The sequence below is a fragment of the Podospora anserina genome, chromosome 7, assembly GCF_000226545.1.
Source record: "Podospora anserina S mat+ genomic DNA chromosome 7, supercontig 1".
In the NCBI taxonomy this organism is placed as follows: domain Eukaryota; kingdom Fungi; phylum Ascomycota; class Sordariomycetes; order Sordariales; family Podosporaceae; genus Podospora; species Podospora anserina.
In genome coordinates, this window is record NW_001914854.1 from 3298356 (window position 1) to 3321752 (window position 23397).

Below are 23397 nucleotides of genomic sequence, written 5' to 3' on the forward strand. Positions count from 1 at the left end.
GACTTTCATAGCAATGGATCATGCGTCACCGTTCCCGGCTTACGGGGTGTCTATCCCTCGACGCCTCTGAACTTAGTTTTCGTCTACTGCGGGTGGCTTTCTGCTAGGTACCATGGTCAGTTCCTTGGTGGCTTAAGTTACCAACTGCAAGGTGGTCAGGTGGTGTATTATCCTTTGCCGATTATTTCAAAGGCACGACAATCGCGGTGATACTGGGTAATGGCTTAGAAATATTCCATCTCGGCTCCATGCCGGCTCCTTGGTCGGACAACGGTCAGATAATGGGCTCAGAATTGTGCCAACCGACGCATTTCCGTCCTTTTCAATTTCACAGCTCCCTAAGGCCATGGCCGTTATTATATTACCCAGTTACCACTACACGTTGAGAGTGTTTCTAGGTTTTGGAGCACCCTATAACACATGTATAATCCTGGATCATAGCTCACCTGTTTCCCGTGGGTCTATGGAGTAGCAGGTTTGAAGTATTACTTGAACCATAAGATTTGGTTAACATCTTGTAACGGGAATTTTGATCACTATCCAAGTCCCAACTCAAGCTTGCAAAAGAGACATTTCAGCTACATAAACACAAGACTGTCAACTTGGGACACGTCCAATTCTTAGTTACAGAGTGATCACTACGGTACCTGTTTTGAAACCCATCCAGGGTCGTCCAATATTGAGAGACATTCATGATTGGCTTCCAGATGCTGTTGACATAGATGCCTGCTACTGGATATGAGCAAGGAGGGCCCCAAACGGCTCAAGCAAGCTTTGATCCGAATGTTTGGCGGAACTTCTGTGCGATGTCAGTGTTGCTCTGCTTTCCCTTGCCCATCTAGTGGTGTATCACATGTGAAAGGCTATAAAGAAAACAGTTGATTGCACTTTTAATTGGCCAGGGCTGGCACGACATCCATTGGACATGTCAGCAAAGAGCTGATAGTCCATATCCACCTGCTATAAACCATATACACACATAGACAGCTGTAGTCCATGGCACTTATAGCTCATGAATATGTAGTCTAACAGCACATAGTGAAAATCACTGCCGCGAACGTGTAAAGTTCCCAGATAGGCGCACGGCCTGTCCCAATTGGTGTTTCAGTGCATGCCTCCAAGATGGGATTGTTGAGATTGTTGAGCAGAAGCAGATGACGTGGAGATTTTGATGCACCTCACCTCAACGGGGAACAGACCGCAAGACAGGGTGGTGGAAGCAACCTGGTCAAGGTGGTGGTGAATTTAAGAAACGGTTACCAAACCGGGGCCAAGAAGCTGAAAATGCTTGTTCGCTCTGGCCAGAGCTTTGGCCAACCAGGATGAAGGAGATGAGCTGGACAGGAGAGGGCTTGATGCCAGGGGTGAAAACAGAACAGCTGCGGGCGAGATTGCTGAGATTTGTAGATTTGCTTGCCGTGCCAAGACACAGTGGGAACACCCCAGGAAACACCCCACAGCGTCTGCCAGCTCGCTTCTCACCGCCAAAAGGTCCAGGGGACTGGGGTCTGGTGGACTGGGCACCTCCTTTCTCCTGGCCTGTCAAAAACTACAAACCAAGCTGTGTGTTGTGGACAAAGCTCCCACAACTTCTCTCCCCCTCGAACTTCCTTCCTCCCTCCCTGCCCGCAGAACAGTCACCAGTCCACCCGTCCAACTGCAAGCATTTGGACTCCGGACTGCAACTGTTGCAGCTGTTGCAAACATGTCGAAACCAGACGCTGCCAACGGCCATGGCACCGCCCTCAACTTTAAGTTCGTTGAGACGCCCAAGGCCGGTCCTTTCACCTTTGAGAAGTCGGAGGACTGTGGTGTCCGCACCACCTCGGTGAGTAGTTCTGGAGACCTGTTGGCCTGTTCATCCGATCCAATTGGCCCTCCAATTGGCTTGGGATGAACCCAATTCACAGCTATCTAACGTGTTCGTATCCGTCTCCAGTACCCGACCATCAAGAATGCCCCTCTGCCCGCCGATGCCGCTGGCACAGATGCCTTCTCCAACGCCGCCCTCTTTTCTCTCCTGATCGGTGTCCCCTGGTACTTCTCATGGAAGGTTGGTGGCGGCCTGAAGACAACCATCTTCTTCGCCCTCATCACCTCCCTGCCCATCATCTCTGGTTTCTGGCTGGCCACCTCAACCCTTGCCCCCCGCAAGAATGAGAAGGCCAAGTTCCCCGGCCGCCCTGTCGAGCACTACCTCACCTTCAAGAAGCCCGAGGATAAGGCCAAGTATGCTGGCAAGAACAAGATCCCCATGGAGACCTTCCATGAGATGTACTTTGACGGCGAGGTTGACTTCAACGGTGACTGCCTTGAGGTTTTGGAGTACCGCCACGACTGGGCCAGCTTCCGCTTCACTCTCAGCTTGGTCAAGTTCTTCTTCACTGGCATGATTCCCGAGGTCATTATGCACACTCGCTCTCAGGGTATGATTGCTACTATCGGCTTGGTCTTCAGACTTTCGCTAACATGCCCGACCTATCAGATGAGGAGCAGGTCCGAGACCACTACGACCGCGGTGATGACTTTTACGGCTGGTTCCTCGGCCCGCGTATGATCTACACTTCTGGTATCATTGCCGACATCAACAAGGAGGAGTCTTTGGAGCAGCTCCAGGACAACAAGCTTGCTGTTGTTTGCGAAAAGATTGAGCTCAAGAAGGACGAGAAGCTTCTCGACATCGGCTGCGGCTGGGGCACTCTTGCCCGCTTCGCCAGTGTCAACTATGGCGCCAAGACCACCGGTATCACTCTCGGCCGCAACCAGACTGCTTGGGGCAACAAGGCTTTGCGCAATGCTGGCATTCCCGAGGACCAGAGCAAGATTCTGTGCATGGACTACCGTGATATCCCCGTCCCTGAGGGTGGCTACAGCAAGATTACCTGCTTGGAGATGGCCGAGCACGTTGGTGTCCGCCACTTCCACGGTTTCCTCAAGCAGGTTCACAACATGCTCGACGACGATGGTATCTTCTTCTTGCAGATTGCTGGTCTCCGTAAGCACTGGCAGTTTGAGGATCTCATCTGGGGTCTTTTCATGAACAAGTACATCTTCCCCGGCGCCGATGCCTCTACCCCTCTCGGCTGGTTTGTTGACCGCTGCGAGGGCGCTGGCTTCGAGGTCAAGAGCGTTGATACCATTGGTGTTCACTACTCTGGTACTCTCTGGAGATGGTACAGGAACTGGATGGCCAACCAGGACAAGGTTGTTGCCAAGTACGGCAAGAGATGGTTCCGCGTAAGTTTATGACTACTCCTAGCTTCCCGAGTCTGAATGCATCTTGCTAACTTTTGAAATCCTAGATCTGGGAGTTCTTCCTTGCCTACTCTACCATCATCTCTCGCCAGGGTTCCGCCACTTGCTACCAGATCGTTCTCCACAAGAACGACAACGGCTTCCACCGCATCGAGGGCACTCCTTCTCAGCTTGGTCTCCACGGCGCTCTGGCCAATACCAAGGCTGACCTGACCGCCTGGGCTGCTCGTGAGGCTTCCGAGTTTCCCCAGGTGCCTGCCAACTAAGTCGGGTGTGTTGACGGGAGGTAATGACACATCATGACTTTCTTTTTTTGCGGTAGCGATGCGATTAGCGATTGCATTTTCACGTTTCGTTGGTCACTCTTGGTCATCGGCTATCAAAAAGAAACAGGGTTATATAGGGTTTTCCAAAAAGGAGGGGGGCGATAGGTGCGATCGTGTATGATGAAAAAGGGAGTTGATAATCATATAGGGATAGATCATGGGAAATACCCTGGTGGATGGGTTCAGGGGTTTAGGGCTGGCTGGTGTTTTGGATGCTGTATGTAGTATCCGTTGCTGCCGAACAGGTTTTAGACAAAATGGATATTATTACGGCATAGTGTTGTTTTCTGGAGCTCGTGTGACGCATAAGAAGAGTCAGCTTTCAGGTGATGTTGACACCTTGCTCTCCTAAAAGACAAGAACTCCACACTGGTGTTTTGCCACTGATTTCACCACGTGTGGAAAAAGAGGGATGGATATCCTGGTTGAGCTGTGCTCGACTGATAAAGGATTCATATGCAATTGAGGGGATTCCAAAGACACACACGATATCGAAACTATGATATGAAGTTAAAGGGACTGTGGGGGTCCTGTGTGTTCATGTCGAGGGGGGAGCCTGTAGTAGGTAGCCTTTGCATTTCCACATAGTAGAGCAGACTTTCTGATTGTAGTAGTCCCTTCTCCACCAAGTAACTGGTATCATCATCAACCTAGGTATATACAAATATCTTACCACTTTCCCCCCCTTTCCTTAACGGATAGGCAGGTTCCCCTTCACTCCTCAAACCCAATCGGCACCAACGCGGCAGCCACATCCCCCACCCCCCTCTCCGTCGCCAAAAGGTTGTACTGGCTCGCCGCGTTTCTCGTGTCTAACACCTCGACCCTCATGCCCATCTCGCTGATCGCCTGTCGCGTCTTTGGGCTGATGGGCCTGTTGTATTTACCCACTCCTAGGATCAGGAGATCTATCCCATTCAACCGTTAGCACCTCTCCCTTACTTTTTTCCAGTATGTCTGAGAGACGTACCAGGCCTAGGCCAAACAACACTCAACACCCCCAAACTCTCGGGGTCAATCTCCCACTGCCACTTGCTGTTGATCATCTTTTTTCTTGTTCCTTTCCCGTCTTTGGTAAGCCATGGTTTCCACTCAAACGCCTCCCCGCCTATGAGCAAGGCCCCGCTGCCGTTGGTGATTTGCACCCCAGAGTTGAGGGAGAAGCCGTCGTGGTGGCAGACGTCGATGGAGGTGGACGGGACGGGGGTGTTGCCTAGCACGTCAAGGCTGGAGAAGTCGGTAGTCGGGGAGGAGGTCGGGACTGGCTCGTTGTTGTGCGCTAGGGGGGCGCCGCCTTTGGAGAAGGTGCGGGAGGGGGAGGAGAAGAAGCAAGCGGCGGATATCCTGGGAGTTGTTGTGAAGGAACTGAGGAGGGATCGTCTGGAGGTAGTGATGCGACGGAGAGTGGTGAACCTTCGCGCGGGGGGGGAAAGGGGTATGGAGGGTGAGAACGTCGCCATTGTGGTCTGTTAAAGTAAGTTTTATGACATGCGCATCGATTTGGAGCTGGCGCGGGGTAGTGGTGGTGCTGTTGTACGCTCTGCCGTTGGAGGTTGCAGAGACGTTTTGACTTGGAGGAGCTCTCCTCGATTGGAAATAATTTGGGCGGAGCTCGACGTCACTTGCAGGGGTCTTGAAAGCGTGGGTTGGGCAACACAGGAAAAGAAAGACAAGACACTTTGGCGTTGGAGAAGACGGGAGACAGCTTGCAATCATTGAACATTTTCGATTCCTTTGCCATCTCCCAACGCCCTCTGTCCCGTTCTCCATGAAAGGCACAGATTAATCAGAAACCTCAAAAGACCCTCAAAGTCTCCTCATAACACCAAAAAAACATTGGGCGAACTTTGTGCTGAATTCCGTCTCGTCGTCTAGCGGCTCAGCAATGGGGCGCTGAGAACCTCCCGCAGCTATGGGGGAATCACGCAAATACCATATCCCACTACTCCCCATGAAAAAAGCAGCCTGAAGTCCATTTCCATTTGCGAACCTCATTCCTGAGTCGAAAGCAGCCCTAACAACAGAGACAGCCAAAACCCGGGCTGTACGTGTACGGCATGCCGCCCTTTTCCCGTGAACACCGAAGCAATGAGACCATCAAACTAGCACCGTCCGCCCAGACCTGACCCGAGTAAAAGATTGTCGCATTTATTTCTTCTTGTCGGCGGCGGTCTGCTCCTTCAGCACCTTCTTGACGATCTTCTGCTCCTCAATGAGGAAAGCACGGACGATACGGTCACGGACGCAGTTGCCGCATCTTGAGCCACCGTACGCGCGCTGGACGGTCTTCTTGGGCTTGGAGATCTGGGCATACTCCTTGGGGCGGAGGGCGGGGATCTGTAAATCAGTCCTGTCAGTATTTCGTCCGTCTTTGCTACGAGATCCCCTGCAACACAAACGAATCCGCCCTTAAATTCCCCTTCGTCGGTTTCGTGGGCTGTCGGCGGGCCTCGGGTGGTGTGTTGAAAAGCAAACTGAGGTATGAAGTCGAAATGCAGCACAGGAGTTGCGTTTGTTGGAGATGCTCAAGTCGGGGTCAAATCGTTACGGGCGTCGTTCGTCATGCGAAGTTTGTATCGAATAATTCAAAAGGTCGATGGAATCGTGGTTTGCCGCTCTACCCAATTTCCCTTTCTCGAACCATTCCTTTCCCCATTCGTGTAGCACTAAAGATTCGAACAAAACTTACACCAGGGAGTTTGATGCCGCAGTCGCCACACTTGGGGGCAGTGCCGCGCTTCTTGATGTGAAGAACACGGAGCTCACCACCGGGAGTCTTGACAACCCGCGTCCGGTTGGACGAGGTGTTGTAGCTGCAAAGAGAAGCTCGAGTCAGCCAAATTATTCTTCCCCGATTTCCAGGTCCACGGTCGGGACAAGACGAATTGATTCGGGGCAACTCACGGGTTCCGGCGACGGTAGGTGACTCTGTTGTTGGCCATTGCTGCGGTGATGTCGCTGTCGTGATGTTTCCGTCGACTCGGTCACGGTGTGCTTGGTGGATGAATTTTGAGGGACAGTTTGGAAATTTCTGTGTGGGCGCAAATCCAGGCCCCACCAATTCCCCGGCTTCGAGGGTTGGCAGTTGGCAGCTTGATGCAACGGCTGCCCACGCACTGGCCAAGCCACGAAAGCTGACATAACCGTGTGGCTAGTGCGGGGCTGTCATCTATCTTATCAGCACCAACAACCACTTGGGCTCAACCTCCAACTTCACTATCATCTCCGTTGCTCACAAGTGAATCGTGGGGAGCTCTAGAAACAAGACTGAATAACTATTCCCCAAACATGATATTCCTTACTGGACCAGCCAACTCCAAACTCCAATATGGCATATTAAAAACCCGCTTCCATACATGTTATTCCGTCTTCATCCTCTTCCGATCAGGATCACCCCAAAAAGGATCATCCACTGCTCGCCATTGTTTGATGCCCTTGGGATCTCTTTTTTGACTGGCGTTAACTCTGTTCCATATAGCCTTGGTCTCCGGGCTGCCCAAGGCATCGCGGAAGCTGCCCAGCTCTTTGGTTGTAGAATCAACAGACTGCATAAAGGCGGCATACATGGCCTCGGCTAGATGTTATGGGTGACTATGGTCAGAATACGAAAAGGAGGGTTGAGCAGGGGTTGGAGGGGGGCATACGGGAGGGTTGTTTGGTATTCAGCGGCTCCAGCATGCGCGGAAGCGCCGAGCGAAGCCGTCGAAGCTGTATCCGACGTTAGAATATGCCCCCGGATCACAACGAGTAAGTTGACCAGTGTGCATAACTTGCCTGGAGATGCAGCTGGTTCAAGTGATAGAGTGCATCCTCCAGCTTCTCCTCCTCCTGCTGCGCGCTGTCTTTGGCTGGCTGGGCCTGGGTTGGATGATTGCTGGCCATTTCTGCTATTTCCAGGGTGCCGTCTCTCGTTTCACCGACAGTGATGGATGCAAGGCACAGACCGACGGTGAGTTGAAGCTCTTGAGAGCTCACTTTGATGAGTGGTGGGAGCGAGATGAGGGGGCCGCAACGGCTGCCAGAGTATTATGTATCCGAAGATGAATGTTTACATGAGGCAGGCATTCATCCAGAATCCCCTATCACGGAGCAATCAACCAGAGATGGATCAATAGAAGACGGCGGGGGAGACGATGCAGCATGGTTTGCTGCGAGGCTGACAGACCTCACTCATGCTGCCGCTGTTGGCTCGGCTGCTACCAAGAGCCAGCAAAGCTTGGCAAACAAGCTTTTTGCCTCCCTCTTCAGGGACACGCACAGCACAGGGAGTCTGGCTGTGGCTGAAAATGCATTTGCCTACCTTATTATGGTGGATGGTCCGAGCGCCCTAAAGGAATCGGCCTGGTGGAAGTCCAGCTCTTGCTTCCATTTTCTGGAGAGAAGCAAGCAACCCTTTTGACAAGAAAACTTTCAATATTCAGCTCCATCGCCAGGGAACCCGCGGCTGGCAAGCACAAAAAGTCGCACGTTACGCCGCCGCCGCTTGTTGCTGCTTTGTCGCTGGCAGATCGGCAGCCTTGATCAAAACCTGAATACACACGGTGCGTGTCGTGTCTTCATCGCACACATCTTTTCAGCGCCCAGAGCAGGTCGACCAGAACCTGAGAATCTTTTGCTGTTCATTTTTTCTCGTACGCACGGTACAGCATCCATCAAAGAGTACGTACCTGCATCTACGCACGCACCTCACACCCGACACCTGACGCGCACCTTTTCGTTGCGGAGGGTCGGGCGCCTTCTTTTTCTCTGCCTCGCAGCTCGCAGCACGCCGCACAGTATTTCCACTGGCTGTTCCACAACGACCGAGGCGGTCCTCCAGAAAATCGTTCCAATCACCATGGAGTCCCAGGGAGCTCCAGGAGCTTCGCAGCAGCCACGGAGCCGCAAGCGCCAGCGCACCTCCAGGGTGCCGGAAGCCGGAAATACTGCCTCTCCAGCACTCACCCCTGTCAGCCAGCTCCCCCAGGGCTGGGGGGCTGCCATGGCAAACAACAACCACCCCCAGGCCGTGCGCAGCCATGTCATTGACACCGTGCCAATTCAGTCCAGCTTCTCGTCACAGCAGCTCGACAGATCCCATGAGCCAGACGGCTTGATGAACAGCTACAGCAACCAACATCATAATGCCCATTCCCAGTACCCCGATCCCCAACCCACCCTCGCCTCCGCCCCGCATCCCGACACGTCTGGTCTGAGCAGTCTGAGCAACCTAGCCGGCGAACAGCACCAGCATCACGGCCAGCACCAACAACAGCACCCTCAGCACCCTCACCAGCAGCACGCCCACCACCATCACCCTTCCCAGCAGGCGCAACAGCAGCAGCAGCAGCAGCAGCAGCAGCAGTCGCAACAGCAATCCCAACCCCAACAACAACAACCGACCCAGCACCAACACCAACAGCAGCAGCAACAGCAGCAGCGCCCTAGTATCAGCGTGAACCCATCGGCGGCCAAGCCTGACAGCCGCGCTCTCTTCCAGCAGCAATACGGCGGTGTTAAGCACACCTCTGGTGATTCCCCTCCCGCAAACGTGGCGAACCCAACCTCCGCCGGTCCTTCCTACTCGAATCTGCCGGTCTGGCACGGCACGCCCACTCCCACCGGCTCGTCGCAACCCGCGCCTCAGCTTGGCTCGGCCTCCTCGATGCCACCGCAGTCGCCGGTACCAGGCATTCCTGGCGGAGGTGGCCTGGGCCCGCCTCCAGAAAGCATATATCAGACTTTCGACGAGCTGCTTGCCGCGGTACAGCGCCATGCGAAGGAGCAAGGTTATTCCATTGTGAAGCTACGCGCCAGCAACTACCGCGATGGTAAGCCGACGCGCTACGACCTTGTATGCGATCGCGGCGGAGTCAAGTACAACAGCACGGCCAAGAAGCGCAACCCAAGCACACGCAAGGTTGATTGCCCATGGCGGGCCAAGGCCGTGTGCGAGGTCAACTTGGGCAATCAGTGGAGGTTCGTTGTCCAGGAGGTCCGGCATAACCATGAGGCGCGTGTTGCTGCGGCTCAACCGGGACAAGAAAACACACCTGTCGCGCAAAGTATCCGCAGCCTCAATCATAAAATCGACCGCATCTCCCATGAGATGAGCCAGGGTTTCAGTCGATTGGAACAGGTCGTTGTGCAGCGCTTGGACAACATGGAGAAGCGATTAGAAGCTCTTGAGACAGGTCGACCAGCAATGCTCGGAAACGGCGGTGTACCGTCCATGGGAACACCAAGCATGCCAACTGCTAATATGGGCGGCGGCAATATGGGCAATGCCCCGATGACGAACGGAGGCATGCAGCCGCTTGTGGATAGTAGGATGGGGGCACTGGAAAGCCGCTTGACTCAGATCGAAATGATGGAAGAAGATCCATCACGCCTCTCGCTCATGGTCAACACCTAGGATGGAACAGAGCCAAGTCAAGTGTGCGATCGTTCTGCTACGCCTACAGACCATTAGAAGATGTTGGAAGCAGCCATCTGCGAGTCGGTTATCATACCAACACATGTTCTTCGGAACCACGCGACAAATCCCACATCAGGACTGTCGCCATGTACTCCTGACCTGATCTAGGTTGTATTTGCCGTTTGCTAGGACGAGCCACAACCAAACGGTCTGAACGGAGGTCGCACCAACATCTGTATCATATCGACGCTGGCACGCAAGGAGTCGGGTGTAGAAGCCCCTGTACTCACTCACCGTTGGAGTAAAAGAGGATGAGAAAAGGCGCTGTGGCATCTTGTCCGTCACATGGCCGACTTATTTCAGTTATATTAGTGTGTAGCAGAAGTTTCTGCTTATTTTCCTTTTGTTCTGTGGCTCTTGGGGTTCAACCTGCTTACTCTGGCTTCTCTCGCCCGGGCAAGCATGAGTAAAATGTGTAAATACATTCTGTGGTTTCAGGTGTGCATTTCCTGGTCTTCTCTTTTCTGCGTTTTTAACTATATCCCGGGGAACAGGGTGTGATGAGGCGTCGTGGTTGGGCTTCAGGGGAAGGGCAAGGCATGGGTTGGTTTTGACATGTTTCTTTGCGGCGTTGTGACGACCCTGTGGTTGGGTCTGGGGGTTTATATCTCTACGGCTTCCATACCTTGCATGCCGTCTTCGGTATTTGTGCGCGATTTGCTTTTTTCTGTTTTCTTGGTCTGCTTGGCTGGTGGTTGCCATGCAGACTGTGTGTTTTTTTATTATTTTAACAACGGAGTACTTGGTATTGTTACTCATTACTCTCCTGTGGGGTGGGGTGGGGGGGGAAGGGGAGGACTTATTTGGCTCATCATTATTACAGTTGGGCGATGCCAGGGCGAGAGGTCATCTTGGAGTATATGGTTAGGGCGACACGTCAACTGCGAAGACAACCGACACAAGCAGGACCAAGGCACCCAGCACTGAGATATATTCCCATGTCGATCCGTTGACGACCCAGTTCAGGTTCGACGAATCTGTCTGAATGGGACGCACCTTTGGGGGTTTGGGACAAGACACAAGCCAGGCAAAGGCCAGAAAAGGAGATTGCGAGAGGGAAGTAAATCAGGGGGGCCACCAAACACAAAGACCAACAAACATACAAAAACTATAGTTTGTACGATGGAATAAACCCTTAAGTGTGGTGTATATATCAATATCAAGCATTTGAATGCGAGTTATTATGGGTCTTTTTTACTAATAGTGACTGGAGTGATGTCTTGAGGGCAACGCTCAGGATGTTAAGTGTTCAAGGGAGAAGGAAGGGCACAACAGGTCGGGGGAGGCATTGTTGAAAAGCGCTGACGAAAAAACTCAATTCACATCATCCAGGTGTATAAAGCTATGCTATGCGTGCCGTCTCTCATCACCCACCCCCAAACCTTTGGTATCAACAACTCGCCCTTCTTGTATCTAAACGTTGCACACTTCGATCCACCCTACCCCCCTTTCCCCCCTCGCCCTCCTACTCTTCCCTGATAATAATATGAAAGTTTCATCACCACAAGATAAAACGCCTTGTTGACAAAGACAGGGAAAAATCATCACAACAAAAGTAAAATGAAAGAAGCAAGACAGTTGAGTAACAGATAACAAAATAAAGGGAATACGATTTCAAAGAAATAATCAAGTTCTCTACCAAAACCCTCCTCCTCCTCTTGAGCTTCCTCCTAGCCAAAGGTGGGATATCAACAATCAACAACCTCCTCTTTTCACCCCCCATTCATTCCCTTCAAAAGTTAACATCCCAAAAAAGAACGCCTCTTTCTCCGTGTTGGCTTTTTGAAAAAGTAAAATCCAATTCCCCTGGAAGTAAACAAAAAGAAAAAAAAAAGTCTTATGCAAAAAGAAAAAGGAAAATGTCGTGGGAATATGCTGATGAGAATATGTTCATATACGTGTTGTTGTAAGCGAAGGAAGAGCAGCAAGCAGCAAGGCAGAAAGACAAGATATTTTGCTTTTTGTGGTGTAGAATTTTTGTGCCATCATCGTTCCATTCATTACTTCGTATTTTTAGAGGGGCTGGGTAGGTGTAAGGGGGGGCTCAGTTGCCGGGGTATATAAAATACGAATAATTTCGAATATCCAAGAAACAAACAAAACAAAAAAAGATTTTGCGCGTCGCGAACAAGAGTTGTATGTATTATTGCAGTTCAACCCAGACCTGGCAAATGGTTAGCATGACTGTGAAAAGTTGTTGAGGGTAAAAAAGAAAGAAGAAAAAAAACATACCTCCATCTTCCCCGTCTCCGACCTCGCCTTCCTGGCATTCTGCCTCACACCGCTCATCACCATCTCCAGATCATCCTGGTCCACCATCGTGATCAGCTCGGGCGAGTCCTCGTCCTTGAACTTGATCAAGAACTGGCCCCTGGGCGGGATGTTGAACTTCTCCCTGATCTTGGCCGCAAAGTCGGGGAACTCGACCGCCGGCCCGACCATGATGTACCGCACGTCGTTGGCGTGCACCTTGACCCTGATCGTCCTCAGCGCGTCCCTCCTCGAGGACCCCCGCTTGGATCCCCCAGAGACAGAACCGGGACCTGGCCTCCTGGGCGCCATCATCTCAAAGTCGCCCTCGTCAAAGGAGCCGTCGTCGTAGTCGCTGCCTTCTTCGTCTTCTTCCTCGATGTAGCGGTCTCGTGGCTGGTTGCCGCCGCGGTTGCTCCGTTGGGAGCGGCTGTTTCTGGAGCCGCCGCCGCCTTGGTACATGTCGTAGAGGTCGTCGTTGTACGTGTCCTCTTCTTCTTCTCTTCTTCTCCTGGAGGAGGGGGGGTCGCGCTGGGAGTAGCCGCGGGATGGGGGGGCAGCGGCCGAGGCGGAGCGGCTTGGCCGGCGCTGCTGTTCGCGTGGTCCCTCGTCTGGGGAGGCCTTTTCGTAGCGGTCGCTTGGGCGGGACTTTTCGAGGTTGAGGCGGCTGGGGACGGGCTTTGGTCCGTTGCGGACCGAGGCGGCGCGGCTTGGTTGCGTTGGCTTGTCGTTCTCGGGTGGTGGGGTGGGAGGGAAGACATTGCGGCTGTTTGGTGGTTCGGATTGCTGTCTTCTGGACTGGAGGCCTGGTTTGACGAGGTTGCTGGCGGCGAAGGAGAGGGCTTCTTGTGGCCTGTCGTCCTTGACCTCGATTGGGCCGGTCTGTTTTGGCCTGTGTGTTAGTGTCTGGGAGTGACATGGTGCTGGAGAAGGGAACACATACAGATTGCTTCATTTCAGCACCGGCAAATCCGGTAAAGGCATTGGCTCTGTCCGAGGCAGCAACTAATCTGGCCTTCCCGAGGTAGTCCTTTTGCTGCAAATTTCGCACCTTGGCCTCATTGGGCCTGTAGACAACACCAACAGGAATCGAGAACACTGTATAGCCCTGCAAAAACAATGTTAGACACAAAACAACAGTACAGCTGAAACAGATCCTGATCTCACCTTCGCCTCATCCCTGATGGCATCGTTGATTACATTGTGGTCCTCCACCACCTTCTCCTTGACGGCGTACTGCAAATCTTGCATACCAGCTTCCATTTGCTCCAGGTAGATGTAGCAGAGACCACGGTTGAACAAGACCTCGCAAGAGTAGAGCTTGAAGATCAACCCGAGTTGCCCATAGTCGATCAGCGTGTTGCCGCGGAGGTAAAGAAGTGTGTCGTTGAAGTTCGCCAAGGCCTCCTCGAAATCACCCAGCAAAAAGTTGGAAACACCTTGTTGAAAGTAAGCGACGGCGAGGTACCGGTCGAGTTTGACAGCGCGTTGGTAGCATTCGACCTGTGGTGTTTTGTATTAGCATCTATTGTTTTTGATGGGGGTTTCCCCCTGAACCAAAGAGAACAGAGAAAAGGTTGTTGGGGGGGGGGGGGGCCAACATACAGCTTGCTCGTGCTGGCCGAGTGTCGCATTGATCACGCCCATGTTGAACAGAATCTTGGAGGTATCCGAGATCCTCTCAAAGGCCTGGAGGGCTTCGTCGAACTCATTGTTGTCGTAGTACTTGAGGGCCTCGACCCAAGTTTCTATTTCCTATAGTCGGGCGTATAAGCTGAGCTGTTCTCCACACAACCTGGGCGCGTCCGCAGCTGGGATGTCGTCTTACCTGTTTTAAAGACATGGCTGCTCTAGTATGGAAGCTGCAAAGAAAGGGCTATCAAAGCCGGTTTGACCTTGCGACACTCGAGAGAAGCCGTCGCTCGGAAATAGTTTTTCGGTATGCGAATGTTGCTGAAACTTGGGCGGTTGTGCGTCGAGCGGTCGACGGGCGTTGAGGGGTTGTGTGGCTATTAAAGCGTAGGATTTGGGCAGGCAAAGAGATGGAGAGGGACAGGGGTCGGATGCACTAGCTCGGGCTGGCGGCAACCAGGGGGTTGGCTGCTCGAGTCAAGCCCAGCCAGCGTCTGGTCTTCCGTCTTTCTTTTTGTTGTTGTAATTCCAAAAAGCCCGAGTTCGTTGATGAATCCAGCCTTTAATATCTCTACCGTCCCGGTATAATTATGACCCCGATCACAGCCTGTGACCCGATAGCAGAAGAGTTGTTGACAGCTAGCGGCCACTTGGCGTGTGATAAGTCTGCTGTTCTGCTTTTTCTCCTCACAAGACGACCCAAGATGCCACGGGCGACAAAAAAAAGAGAGGTGGACTCCTCCGCTGAGACTGTCCTGCAGCTTATTGGTGTTGCTGTCGTCCCACTTTCTCTGTCTCTCGTCTTCGTGTTCCTCCGCCCTACTGCGGTGTGTGTTCGTCGGAGAGTGTTCCTTGTAATCTATGATCGTGGAGCCGTCAATCTAGACTGCGGCGCGTGCAGCCCTCGGTATGTCGGTTGTGCGAATGGGGTTCTTTTCCCTGCTGAGCTAGCTCTGTTCCTGGCGATCGTGTCGATATAGTTATAGTGGATGCAGCAGGCCATGTGCTACCGACGACAACTGCCACAGCGTATAGGCGTCGAATCCAGACTCTCGGGTCGAGAGAAGCGAGTGGTAGGCCGGCGGCGAGCGAGGATTAGGATGTTGACGGTAACTATTAAGGAAAAGTATTAATTACGTTAGATAGTTCAAACTGGCATACCAAGAGCCAGAAAGATGCAAAGGTTGAGGTAAAGATTAGGAGCAAGGTGGGAATGACGGGGAAAAGAGCGATCGATATTCGGCCTGAATTGGACAGCAGCCAGCACCGGCGAGCAGGTAGAGGGCGGGAAGGCCTCTTTTTCGGACACCGTCCGCCAGAAGCGAGGAATCAATTCGTGGGCTTGTTTGGAGACGGCCAAACTGGGGGAGCTGATCATGCAGGCCCCCCGAGAAACTTGGCTTGCCAGGTCCGGGCTGGCTTTACAAAACGTGAATGAGGCCTGGCTTGTGGAGGAGGTTTCTGAAGCCCACTGTTACAGACGACAGGGTTCCCCCTCTCAACCTTCGAGCACTGTCTCTCCCCTGTGGAGCTATCATCCCAGGGGGCACTGGTCGAGAGGCACGCAAGGAGAAACATCCGAGACTGGTCGAAAGAAGGAATAGGGGCAGGGGAAATGTCTTGTTTGGGATTGCCCAATTCTTTGGATACACGGGATGATTCTACGTCCCGTCTGTAGTGAAAATCCTGAGGCTCTCCCTGTCCGATCCCTCCGGCGATAGGGCCTAAAGAGGGCCCGGTGGTGGGAACAGGAACAACGAATATACCAGTCTGCATTGGCAGGATGGTCCATCGAACGTTTTCATCAGTGTCGTCGAACCACCTCCGGAAGCGTCCTGCTATCACTGGAAGACTCCGAGTGAAAGGTGCAGAGCATGGTGTCAGGGATCGAACGGTCCCCTGTCGAGGCTCACCGGATTGGCAGGGTGCGGAACGTCACTGGCGGCGGCGCCATTTGCAGCCATGCGTCAAGGTCACTGTGCCTGAGCCGCTTCTTCAGCTCGCCGACGACGCCGGTCGTCCGGCCCATGGTCTGCTGTCACTGAATGTCATCCAGTATCAGTATCAGACATGGCGAACATAAGACTGGCCTCGGAATGCCTCATGGGATGAAAGATGGCCGGGATATCAAGCAACACAACGACAGCTCAGCCATCCGATATCTGTCACCGGGTGTGGGTGTCCTTTTGGCCGTCTATGACCGGCAAATAGGAGCTTTCCCGGGACGGGAGGCAGAATGCGATGACAACCTCTCTTGAAATTGTGCATGAGAAAAAAGCTCGTGAACCAGTCGTCGAGAGTCTTGGCTGGGCGGTTGACTGTGTCTGTGAGACTCTTAGGGGTCAATGCAATGCCATTGTCTGTCACAGAGTCTTTGGCACCCCTGCGAATCACAGGTTGGCGTCCCTCATGCACCAAGTGTTCCAGAGCACCCTGGACGACCGTTGATTGGGCCAGCCCCACACCAACGCAACCCCTGCGTTGCAGGGCGGTTAATTCAACCTCCACACTCTACACTCGGCCCCCCACACAAGTCTCAACTTCATCTTGAATCTTGAAGACCGAACACCGCTGTGTAACACTCCAACCAGTCACTCACCCAGTTCTGGGCTGGCTGGAAATCCCTTGAAGACTGTATACAGAACACGATCTGTATGTCGGCTTGCCGATCCAAAGACCTGCCCTATGATCGTAGAGCCCGATACTCCCTCGACAGCAAGCATCATGTGTTCAATCAAGCCGTTGCCGGCTCCTAAGGGCACGCTTCCTCCGACAGTTGGATATCGTGTTGCAATAAGCGCTCTGGGAATACATCTGATGAATCGACCTTTTCCATCTTCATGTCAGTTTTAGTGGTGGTGCCATCACACGGCCAACATCGAGCCTTTCTCAGTCGATATTCTATTCTTGATACCAAGAACCTGCACAGGTCTGCTTGAACAGCAAGATTTGTGACCATGTACTGGTGACATATGCATAACTCGGCTCTGTGATAGTGACGGTGACGTACACAATGATGGACGGCCCTCCAATGGTGCCATCGCAGGTTTATTTATGGTGTCGTTCACGGCTGGGCGCGGGAGGGCCATCTCATCTCGTTCGCTGTGTGCGAATCAAAGCTCAAGAGGCTCTGGAGTCGAAGCCGGGGACAGAACGCTAACGAATACGTACCAAGCACTCGGTTACCACGCCATGTGGAGGTAACGGAGAAAACCAGCGGCCACTCAGGTGCGGTTGCGTTGAGAAGGGAGATGGTGAGGCCGAAAAGGGAACAGGACGCCGGCAGTGGAGCAGGATACAGTGTCAGACACAACCCAAAGACAATTTCAAATAGAAGATTGCGAAAAAGAAGGGCCGGAAGCATGTGCTAGATGCCGGTGATAATTTGTGTGACCTCAACAACTCCTTTTCCCAGCATGTGGTGTGGGTTGTGTTGTACTTCGTGCTCGCTATGATGTTGGAGATGGATCTGATGGGCTGTCGTCTCTGGCAGTGATCACTAACAATTTTTGCAGTTCAAAATTCTCGGCCCCTCCCGTCTTTGCTGCCGATCGACAGGGTCCGAGCGCAAAGAACTGTGGATCTTCCCAGGATGGCACTGAACATTGCTGAACAGGCGAAACTCGCTTCAACTTCAGGTTCCCGGCAGTTCAACTTCACATCTGATGTTTGGTCGCAACCCACAGACTTTTTTCTTCTCTTTCCGTCCAGCTTTGAGGTGCGCGATATCACATAACAATATTTTTATCTTTTCCCACGTCATCAAGCTTAAGTTCTGGATAGGTATTTCCATCAGTTTTTTTTCCATCAGTCATCCAGGGGCACAGATCTCTAGATGCAGGCCGGCGGCTGTATGGACAGCTGCAATGGAGACCCACGTCGTGGACAAAAGAATTGGCACTGCAAAAGTAAGGTACCACATACTATTTTCTCCCATGCCTTAAAAGAAACTCAATAGGCCTCAAAAGATAGTTAATAGGCTTTGAAATATAATGAGAGGCCTATTTGCTTTTTAAACGGGCGTAGGTTGACAATGATTACACACTTTACCAGCTTCCAGTACCAGTCATTTCGTCCACGACGTGAGACCTAGACTGCCGGCTGCTGTGGTATTCGACCTGACACTCAAAGGTGGTGGTACTATCGTCGACCATATGCACTCCTCCTATAGGTGCCCCAAATCCAGGCAACTGTTGAAACTCCCTGCTACAGAGCATACCTTAGGAGTTGTTTGCACTTGGCTACACACAAGGATTCCTTCTCGGTTTTTTGGCCCCATCTCACCTCCCCCCTTCTCCGTCTCATGTTTTTTGACACACACTCTCTCTTCCGGCTTCCGGCGGCGTGGGGGCTGGCCTTCGGGACCAATCCCGTCGACCCAGCAGGTGTGTGTTTCCTCTCGTGCATGATCTACGTTAAGAGAGTCCGAACATCCTCCCGGTGATCCCACCACCCTTCCACACACGCACACACAATAATCCTGAGATTTCACAAGGAAAGAAAACCAGAAGGGGGGAAGGAGATGATCACCCTCCTATGGTTCTGTCTAGATGCGGAGGGTAAGTCCGCGCGCATCGGAAAATCGACACAATCCCATTGTATCACCATGGGAATTTTGCGTGTTTGATGAAACCAGGCCGCCTCCTTGTGGCGGCCACCTCAGGTCTCACCACTATCGCCTATCAACCCTGACCTGTCTTTATCCAGCCTCCAGGACCAGAAGAGACGACATTCGTCATAGCAAAGGATCCCCGTTTTCGTTCAAAAAGTAAGCTTAATTGTTTTACAACAAGATCCATATCTCTTGGCAGAAATATCACTCCCCCCCCTTTCGAAACAAGCCCCCCCCTCCTTCCCATCCAAGGGCCTTCTCAATCACAGCATCCCTTTTGATACCTCATCCTTCCTTTCCTCCCACAAGGTCTTCCCCGTGCAGGAGCAAACAGTCTTATCATTATCCCAAACCCCGGCACTCCTCGCGATGATCCCAACCACGGTGTTCTCATCATTGGTCAGGGGCTTCCCCTCGTCGCTCTCGTCATTGGGCGAGATAACCAGAGCGTGGCCGATGACCTCCCACACCTGGAAGGGGTGGTTGAGGAAGACGGTTCCCCGTCCGTCTGATCCTATCTCTACCGTACCCAGGATTCCACGAGGGGTGGTGGGTTTTGTTTCGCTGTCAGCAGTTGTTGTGGTGGTGGTCCCGCTCCAGATGGGGCCCGCAGAGGTGACCCCGTCCTGGAGGTTTCCGTAGGCGCGGATGGTGGCCCGGTATTTTCCTGGTGAGAGGCCGCGGATGGTGAGGTCGACGACTGTTTCTGTGGGGCTTACTTGGACCATCCTGGCGAGGCCGCGGACGAGGCGTTGGTTGATCCAGCTGCCGGCTGGCTTGCTGGCTGAGGCGGAGGCGGCGGCTTCTTGGACGGAGCGGCGGTAGTAGGTTTCCAGGATGCTTACTGCCGCACCTGGAAAGATGTGCGTGTGAGAAACTTGAGGTGGGGAGGGATAGGTATGAGAAGAAAGGGGGGGGCTTACTGTTTGAAGCTCCTGAACCGCGGAGGATGGCATCACGTCCGGTGGCTTGAATGGCATCGACGATGGCTGATGGCGGTGCTATGCAGAGGGAGAATGTGTGAGTTTTCTGATTTGAGGACACGGTTTATGAAGGGACTCACCGGTTCCTTCAATTGTCACCAGCTGCTCCTTGACGTCTGGTTCAACCTTTGTGATGCCGGATACTTTGAACAAGGCTTGCGAAATGTCTTTGGCGCAACTTTCACAATGCATGGGCACTGCGAAGAGAGTCTGAAGAGCCAGATATTGTGGTTAGCCTTGTTCCTGAGTGAGGCTAAGGCAAGCCCTAGAAGATCCCATGATCTCAACTTGGCAGTCTGAGACGTACCTGAAAAGGGGTTGTAACGGCCATTTTTAAAGAAGATGCGGTTGCCGCTGAGACTATTGGTGAGTTAGGACTTTTATTTCCTGGGAATATTGGCGACTGGGATCGCTGCTGTTGCTGTTGTTGCAGATGGAGAAGCTGCCGTCGATATGTGTATGCGCCTGCAGATGCTAAGAGGGCGATGCCACTGAGACTGTATGCAATGGGTTTTGTGAAGCTGAATTTGGGGATAGGAGGCATCAACCAGCCAACCAACTAACAAGCCTTGATTCAGACAGATAGACGAGATGACTCGATGAGCAAGATGTTCGTTGGATAGAAGCAATGTCAACTTCTGCTTGATGATAGAATATGAGAATGTGGAGATGGCACGGTCAAATGGATCTAATGTGAATCTTTCAGGGACTTGCTTTGAAATCCAACTTTTCTCTTAAATAATAATTCCGTTATGTCTTCGCCGCCTTCCATCAGCTCATCGATCGCGGGGCAGTTTCAAGGCTCACCAACCGCGGGGCAGTAGGCGGCATGGGTTCCAGCTGTTTCTGGGGATCCACCTTTCGCTCTCTCTTAACCGTTGTAGCCCGTGCACACGCATTTCCACGCCTCTCGGTATGCTCGGTAAAGGTCACCACTCACCGACGGTGAGGAAGCTGGACAATTTTTTGGGCCCCATTGACCAGACCCTTCCGACAATCGCGACTCCAACCAGCTCAATTGACACCCCTCCCGCCAAACTCACCTCCGCCATATTTTGATACCCCTTGCGGAAAGAGAGGTTCAATTGAGACCAAAAAGGTGGTTCCCGTTTCTTGGTGCGACAGTTTAATGAGGGACTCGTTCCCAGGGGCTTGATTGCTTCACTTTTCTCAAAGAACCCCAACACAAACCCGCCACAATGTCTCAAACTATAGGCTCTGTAATGCTGCCTCCCCCGCTTGAGTATTCTTGAGCTTCAGACTAACATCGCTGCCTTTCAACAGACCCGCCTTGCCTACTCAAGAGTATGGCACCACATCTCCGCCTCGGCCCCCCACCCAACCCTCTCAACCGTCAAGTCCCCCCCGGAAGCCGTCACCCCCCCCTCGCTCGGCCGTCTCGCCTCCCGTATCGCCATGATCCTCATGGGCAAGCACAAGCCCATCTGGGACCCCTCCACTGACTGCGGCGACTATGTCGTCGTCACCAACTGCGCGGCGCTGTACACCACCGGTCACAAGAAGTGGAGGAAGACATACTACCGCCACAACACCAGACCGGGTTCGCTGAGGACGATTACGATGGATGTGCTTATGGATAAGTTTGGCGGTGCCGAGGTGTTGAGGAAGGCGGTTAGTGGCATGCTGCCCAAGAACAGGTTGAGGGACAAGAGGCTGGCGAGGTTGAAGGCTTTCGAGGGGAATGCCCATCCGTATAAGGAGAATATTATCAGGTTTGGGGGGAAGAAGGTTGGCCAGACTGGGTGGGAGGATATTGTGAAGGCGGTTAGGGAGGGCGATAAGGCTACGATCCCGTCATGAAGGGGTTAAGGCGCGGTGATGGGTTGTAACAATAGAGTATAAAATCATGGAATGGAACTGGGTTTGGTATACGTGACGTTGAAGGCTACTGATGGCTGGTTTTTCTGAAATTCAGATATCTGTATTTGCACGGTATGGGATTGCCAGGGGGCGTAAAGCTGAGATTATGGGTGGTCAAAATCTTGTCTGTACATACATTATTTTGGGTTTGAATGTAGTTCTTGGAAACCATAACTGCTCGGGATCCCAATTCATATGTTTCTGAAGTGGTGCTTGGGTTTAGCTGAGACAGAAGAATAAACTATCAAATCGAGAATGGTTATGTTGTCTACGTGAAGCCTTCTTGTATACATGATACTCGCAGCATCTCTTCTACAGTTATACCACATTGACAGAGCGGCAGTGATTCACTCTTCTACCACACCTAGAGATTAGACTCCTCGGAATCATGTGTGCATCAACTCAAAGGTGATATGAATTGCTGATATCTCAAAATGCTAATAAATAGCAACGCCATCTAAAATGCAATAGACCAAAACCAAAAACTAAAAAGTCAAACCCCCCTGTCCCAGATGCTTGCCTGTCGCTGCTATGTCCCCAAAAAATATGTTGACCAGGGTAACGCCATGCTCATGATCCTCGTACAACAGCTTCTAACTTGTCTTGCGAAAAAAGCAGTAGAACTCAAAATCCAAAACAGTTTAAGAAAAAAAAAAGTGTGAGGTGCTTAGGAGCGAGTGACCTCGCACTTGATGAGGCCATTGGGGCCAGACTGGGGAGCGTACACCTCGGCGTCCTTGCCGGTGTTCTTGTAGCCCTTGTGCCAGCTGAGGTCTGTGTCATGTTTTGTTAGAAAATCGCTTTTCTTGAGAAGAAGAATGATAGAAAAAGAAAACATACCAATCTCAAAGTAGTGCTTGTTGGGCAAAGAGTAGCCAACAACCTCCACCTCGGCCGCCTTCTCCAAGATCTCCTCGCACATCTTGTACATGGTGTTCTGGACCGAGGCGGACTCGTCCTCGGCGAACGTCTTGAGGGTGATGTTGCGGGCCGCCTCGAAAGCCTGGTCGAACCTCTCAACGCCCTTCTCCACGTCGGCGACGGTGGCAAAGGTCTTCCAGTTCCAGGTGGCATCAACGTCGGTAGACAGGATACGGTCCCAAGTCTCGCCGAGGGTGGTGTACTCGTCCCGGACGAAGCCGTGGAAGGCAGAGCCGGTGGACTTAAGGACGGAGAGACCCTGGATGGCGGACTTGAGCTCAATGCCAGCCTCGCGGGAGACGCGAGCTTCCACGTTGCGGGTCTCGTTGCCGTCGCGGTAGAAGCTGTGGGGGTGGGGTTTGCCGTCGATGTTGATGCGAGTCCATCTGTGAACGATCACCTTGATGTTGGCGGCGTTGATGTGGGGGTACTTGTCGAGGAAGTGCTGGCCGAGGTGGGCGGCGTAAAGCTCAGGGGGGTTGACGGGGTGCTCCTTGGCCTTGATGTAAATGGTGTTCTTGATAGAATCGGTAGCCACAACAACGCTGTTGTCGGCCTCGGTGTAACTGAAAAGAGGGTTAGTCTTTGTTGGAACAGCTTTCAGGGATTATACATACGAAGTCTCAATCTGGCCCTCGAGAAGGCAGCAGACGGTCATCTCAGTGACGGACTGAGTGCCGGTAGCCTCATCCTTGTGCACCTTGTAGACACGGACATTGTCCTTTCCATAGCGAGCAGCAGCAAGACGAGCCATTTCGACGATTGCGTGTGTGTGGTTGGTGTTTGTGTGCTGAGGGTATTTGCAAAGCTTTTTAGAATATGAGAAGCTGATGAACGGCTTCGGAGGGGACTAATGCAAGAGAGAGAGCAAAGTGGATTTGAGTTCAAATTACAAGACAAGGAAGAAGCTGTTTGTGTAGACAGAAGACGAGAGGTTGGAGAGAGTGGACGACGGTGAGTCTTTATACAAACCTTAAAGGTCCCAACCAACGAACGGATGTGGACAGCTGCGAGGAAGCACGACACCACCCACCCCCGCGGGCAAAGGAACGTCAGCACAAGCAGGCGTGCCGAAGATGC

At 52.5% G+C, this 23397-nt stretch overlaps 8 protein-coding genes across 8 annotated transcripts; 3 read left to right on the top strand and 5 right to left on the bottom strand.

Annotated features, from left to right (window-relative positions):
- Positions 1 to 1705: 1705 nt before the first annotated feature.
- Positions 1706 to 3521, top strand: PODANS_7_11260 (uncharacterized protein; the record flags this gene model as incomplete). The annotated part of the gene is made up of 4 exons (XM_001908462.1): positions 1706 to 1828; positions 1940 to 2426; positions 2486 to 3237; positions 3303 to 3521. The coding sequence occupies 4 exons, from the start codon at positions 1706 to 1708 to the stop codon at positions 3519 to 3521; spliced, it is 1581 nt and encodes a 526-aa protein (XP_001908497.1).
- A 774-nt stretch (positions 3522 to 4295) lies between these two features.
- Positions 4296 to 5041, bottom strand: PODANS_7_11270 (uncharacterized protein; the record flags this gene model as incomplete). Its single annotated transcript, XM_001908463.1, has 2 exons — positions 4296 to 4489; positions 4552 to 5041. 2 exons carry the CDS (start codon positions 5039 to 5041, stop codon positions 4296 to 4298), a joined length of 684 nt encoding a protein of 227 aa, XP_001908498.1.
- Positions 5042 to 5729: 688 nt separating this feature from the next.
- On the bottom strand, positions 5730 to 6523 carry PODANS_7_11280 (uncharacterized protein; the record flags this gene model as incomplete). Its single annotated transcript, XM_001908464.1, has 3 exons — positions 5730 to 5918; positions 6271 to 6394; positions 6486 to 6523. 3 exons carry the CDS (start codon positions 6521 to 6523, stop codon positions 5730 to 5732), a joined length of 351 nt encoding a protein of 116 aa, XP_001908499.1.
- A 1895-nt stretch (positions 6524 to 8418) lies between these two features.
- On the top strand, positions 8419 to 9975 carry PODANS_7_11290 (uncharacterized protein; the record flags this gene model as incomplete). The annotated part of the gene is made up of 1 exon (XM_001908465.1): positions 8419 to 9975. The coding sequence occupies one exon, from the start codon at positions 8419 to 8421 to the stop codon at positions 9973 to 9975; it is 1557 nt and encodes a 518-aa protein (XP_001908500.1).
- Positions 9976 to 12181: 2206 nt separating this feature from the next.
- Positions 12182 to 14131, bottom strand: PODANS_7_11300 (uncharacterized protein; the record flags this gene model as incomplete). The annotated part of the gene is made up of 6 exons (XM_001908466.1): positions 12182 to 12202; positions 12271 to 13155; positions 13232 to 13396; positions 13456 to 13791; positions 13894 to 14043; positions 14117 to 14131. 6 exons carry the CDS (start codon positions 14129 to 14131, stop codon positions 12182 to 12184), a joined length of 1572 nt encoding a protein of 523 aa, XP_001908501.1.
- Positions 14132 to 18795: 4664 nt separating this feature from the next.
- On the bottom strand, positions 18796 to 20059 carry PODANS_7_11310 (uncharacterized protein; the record flags this gene model as incomplete). The annotated part of the gene is made up of 4 exons (XM_001908467.1): positions 18796 to 19385; positions 19456 to 19533; positions 19596 to 19725; positions 19823 to 20059. 4 exons carry the CDS (start codon positions 20057 to 20059, stop codon positions 18796 to 18798), a joined length of 1035 nt encoding a protein of 344 aa, XP_001908502.1.
- Positions 20060 to 20714: 655 nt separating this feature from the next.
- Positions 20715 to 21336, top strand: PODANS_7_11320 (uncharacterized protein; the record flags this gene model as incomplete). Its single annotated transcript, XM_001908468.1, has 2 exons — positions 20715 to 20735; positions 20800 to 21336. 2 exons carry the CDS (start codon positions 20715 to 20717, stop codon positions 21334 to 21336), a joined length of 558 nt encoding a protein of 185 aa, XP_001908503.1.
- A 727-nt stretch (positions 21337 to 22063) lies between these two features.
- PODANS_7_11330 (uncharacterized protein) lies at positions 22064 to 23071 on the bottom strand (the record flags this gene model as incomplete). The annotated part of the gene is made up of 3 exons (XM_001908469.1): positions 22064 to 22170; positions 22237 to 22883; positions 22935 to 23071. The coding sequence occupies 3 exons, from the start codon at positions 23069 to 23071 to the stop codon at positions 22064 to 22066; spliced, it is 891 nt and encodes a 296-aa protein (XP_001908504.1).
- Between the last annotated feature and the right edge of the window lie 326 nt (positions 23072 to 23397).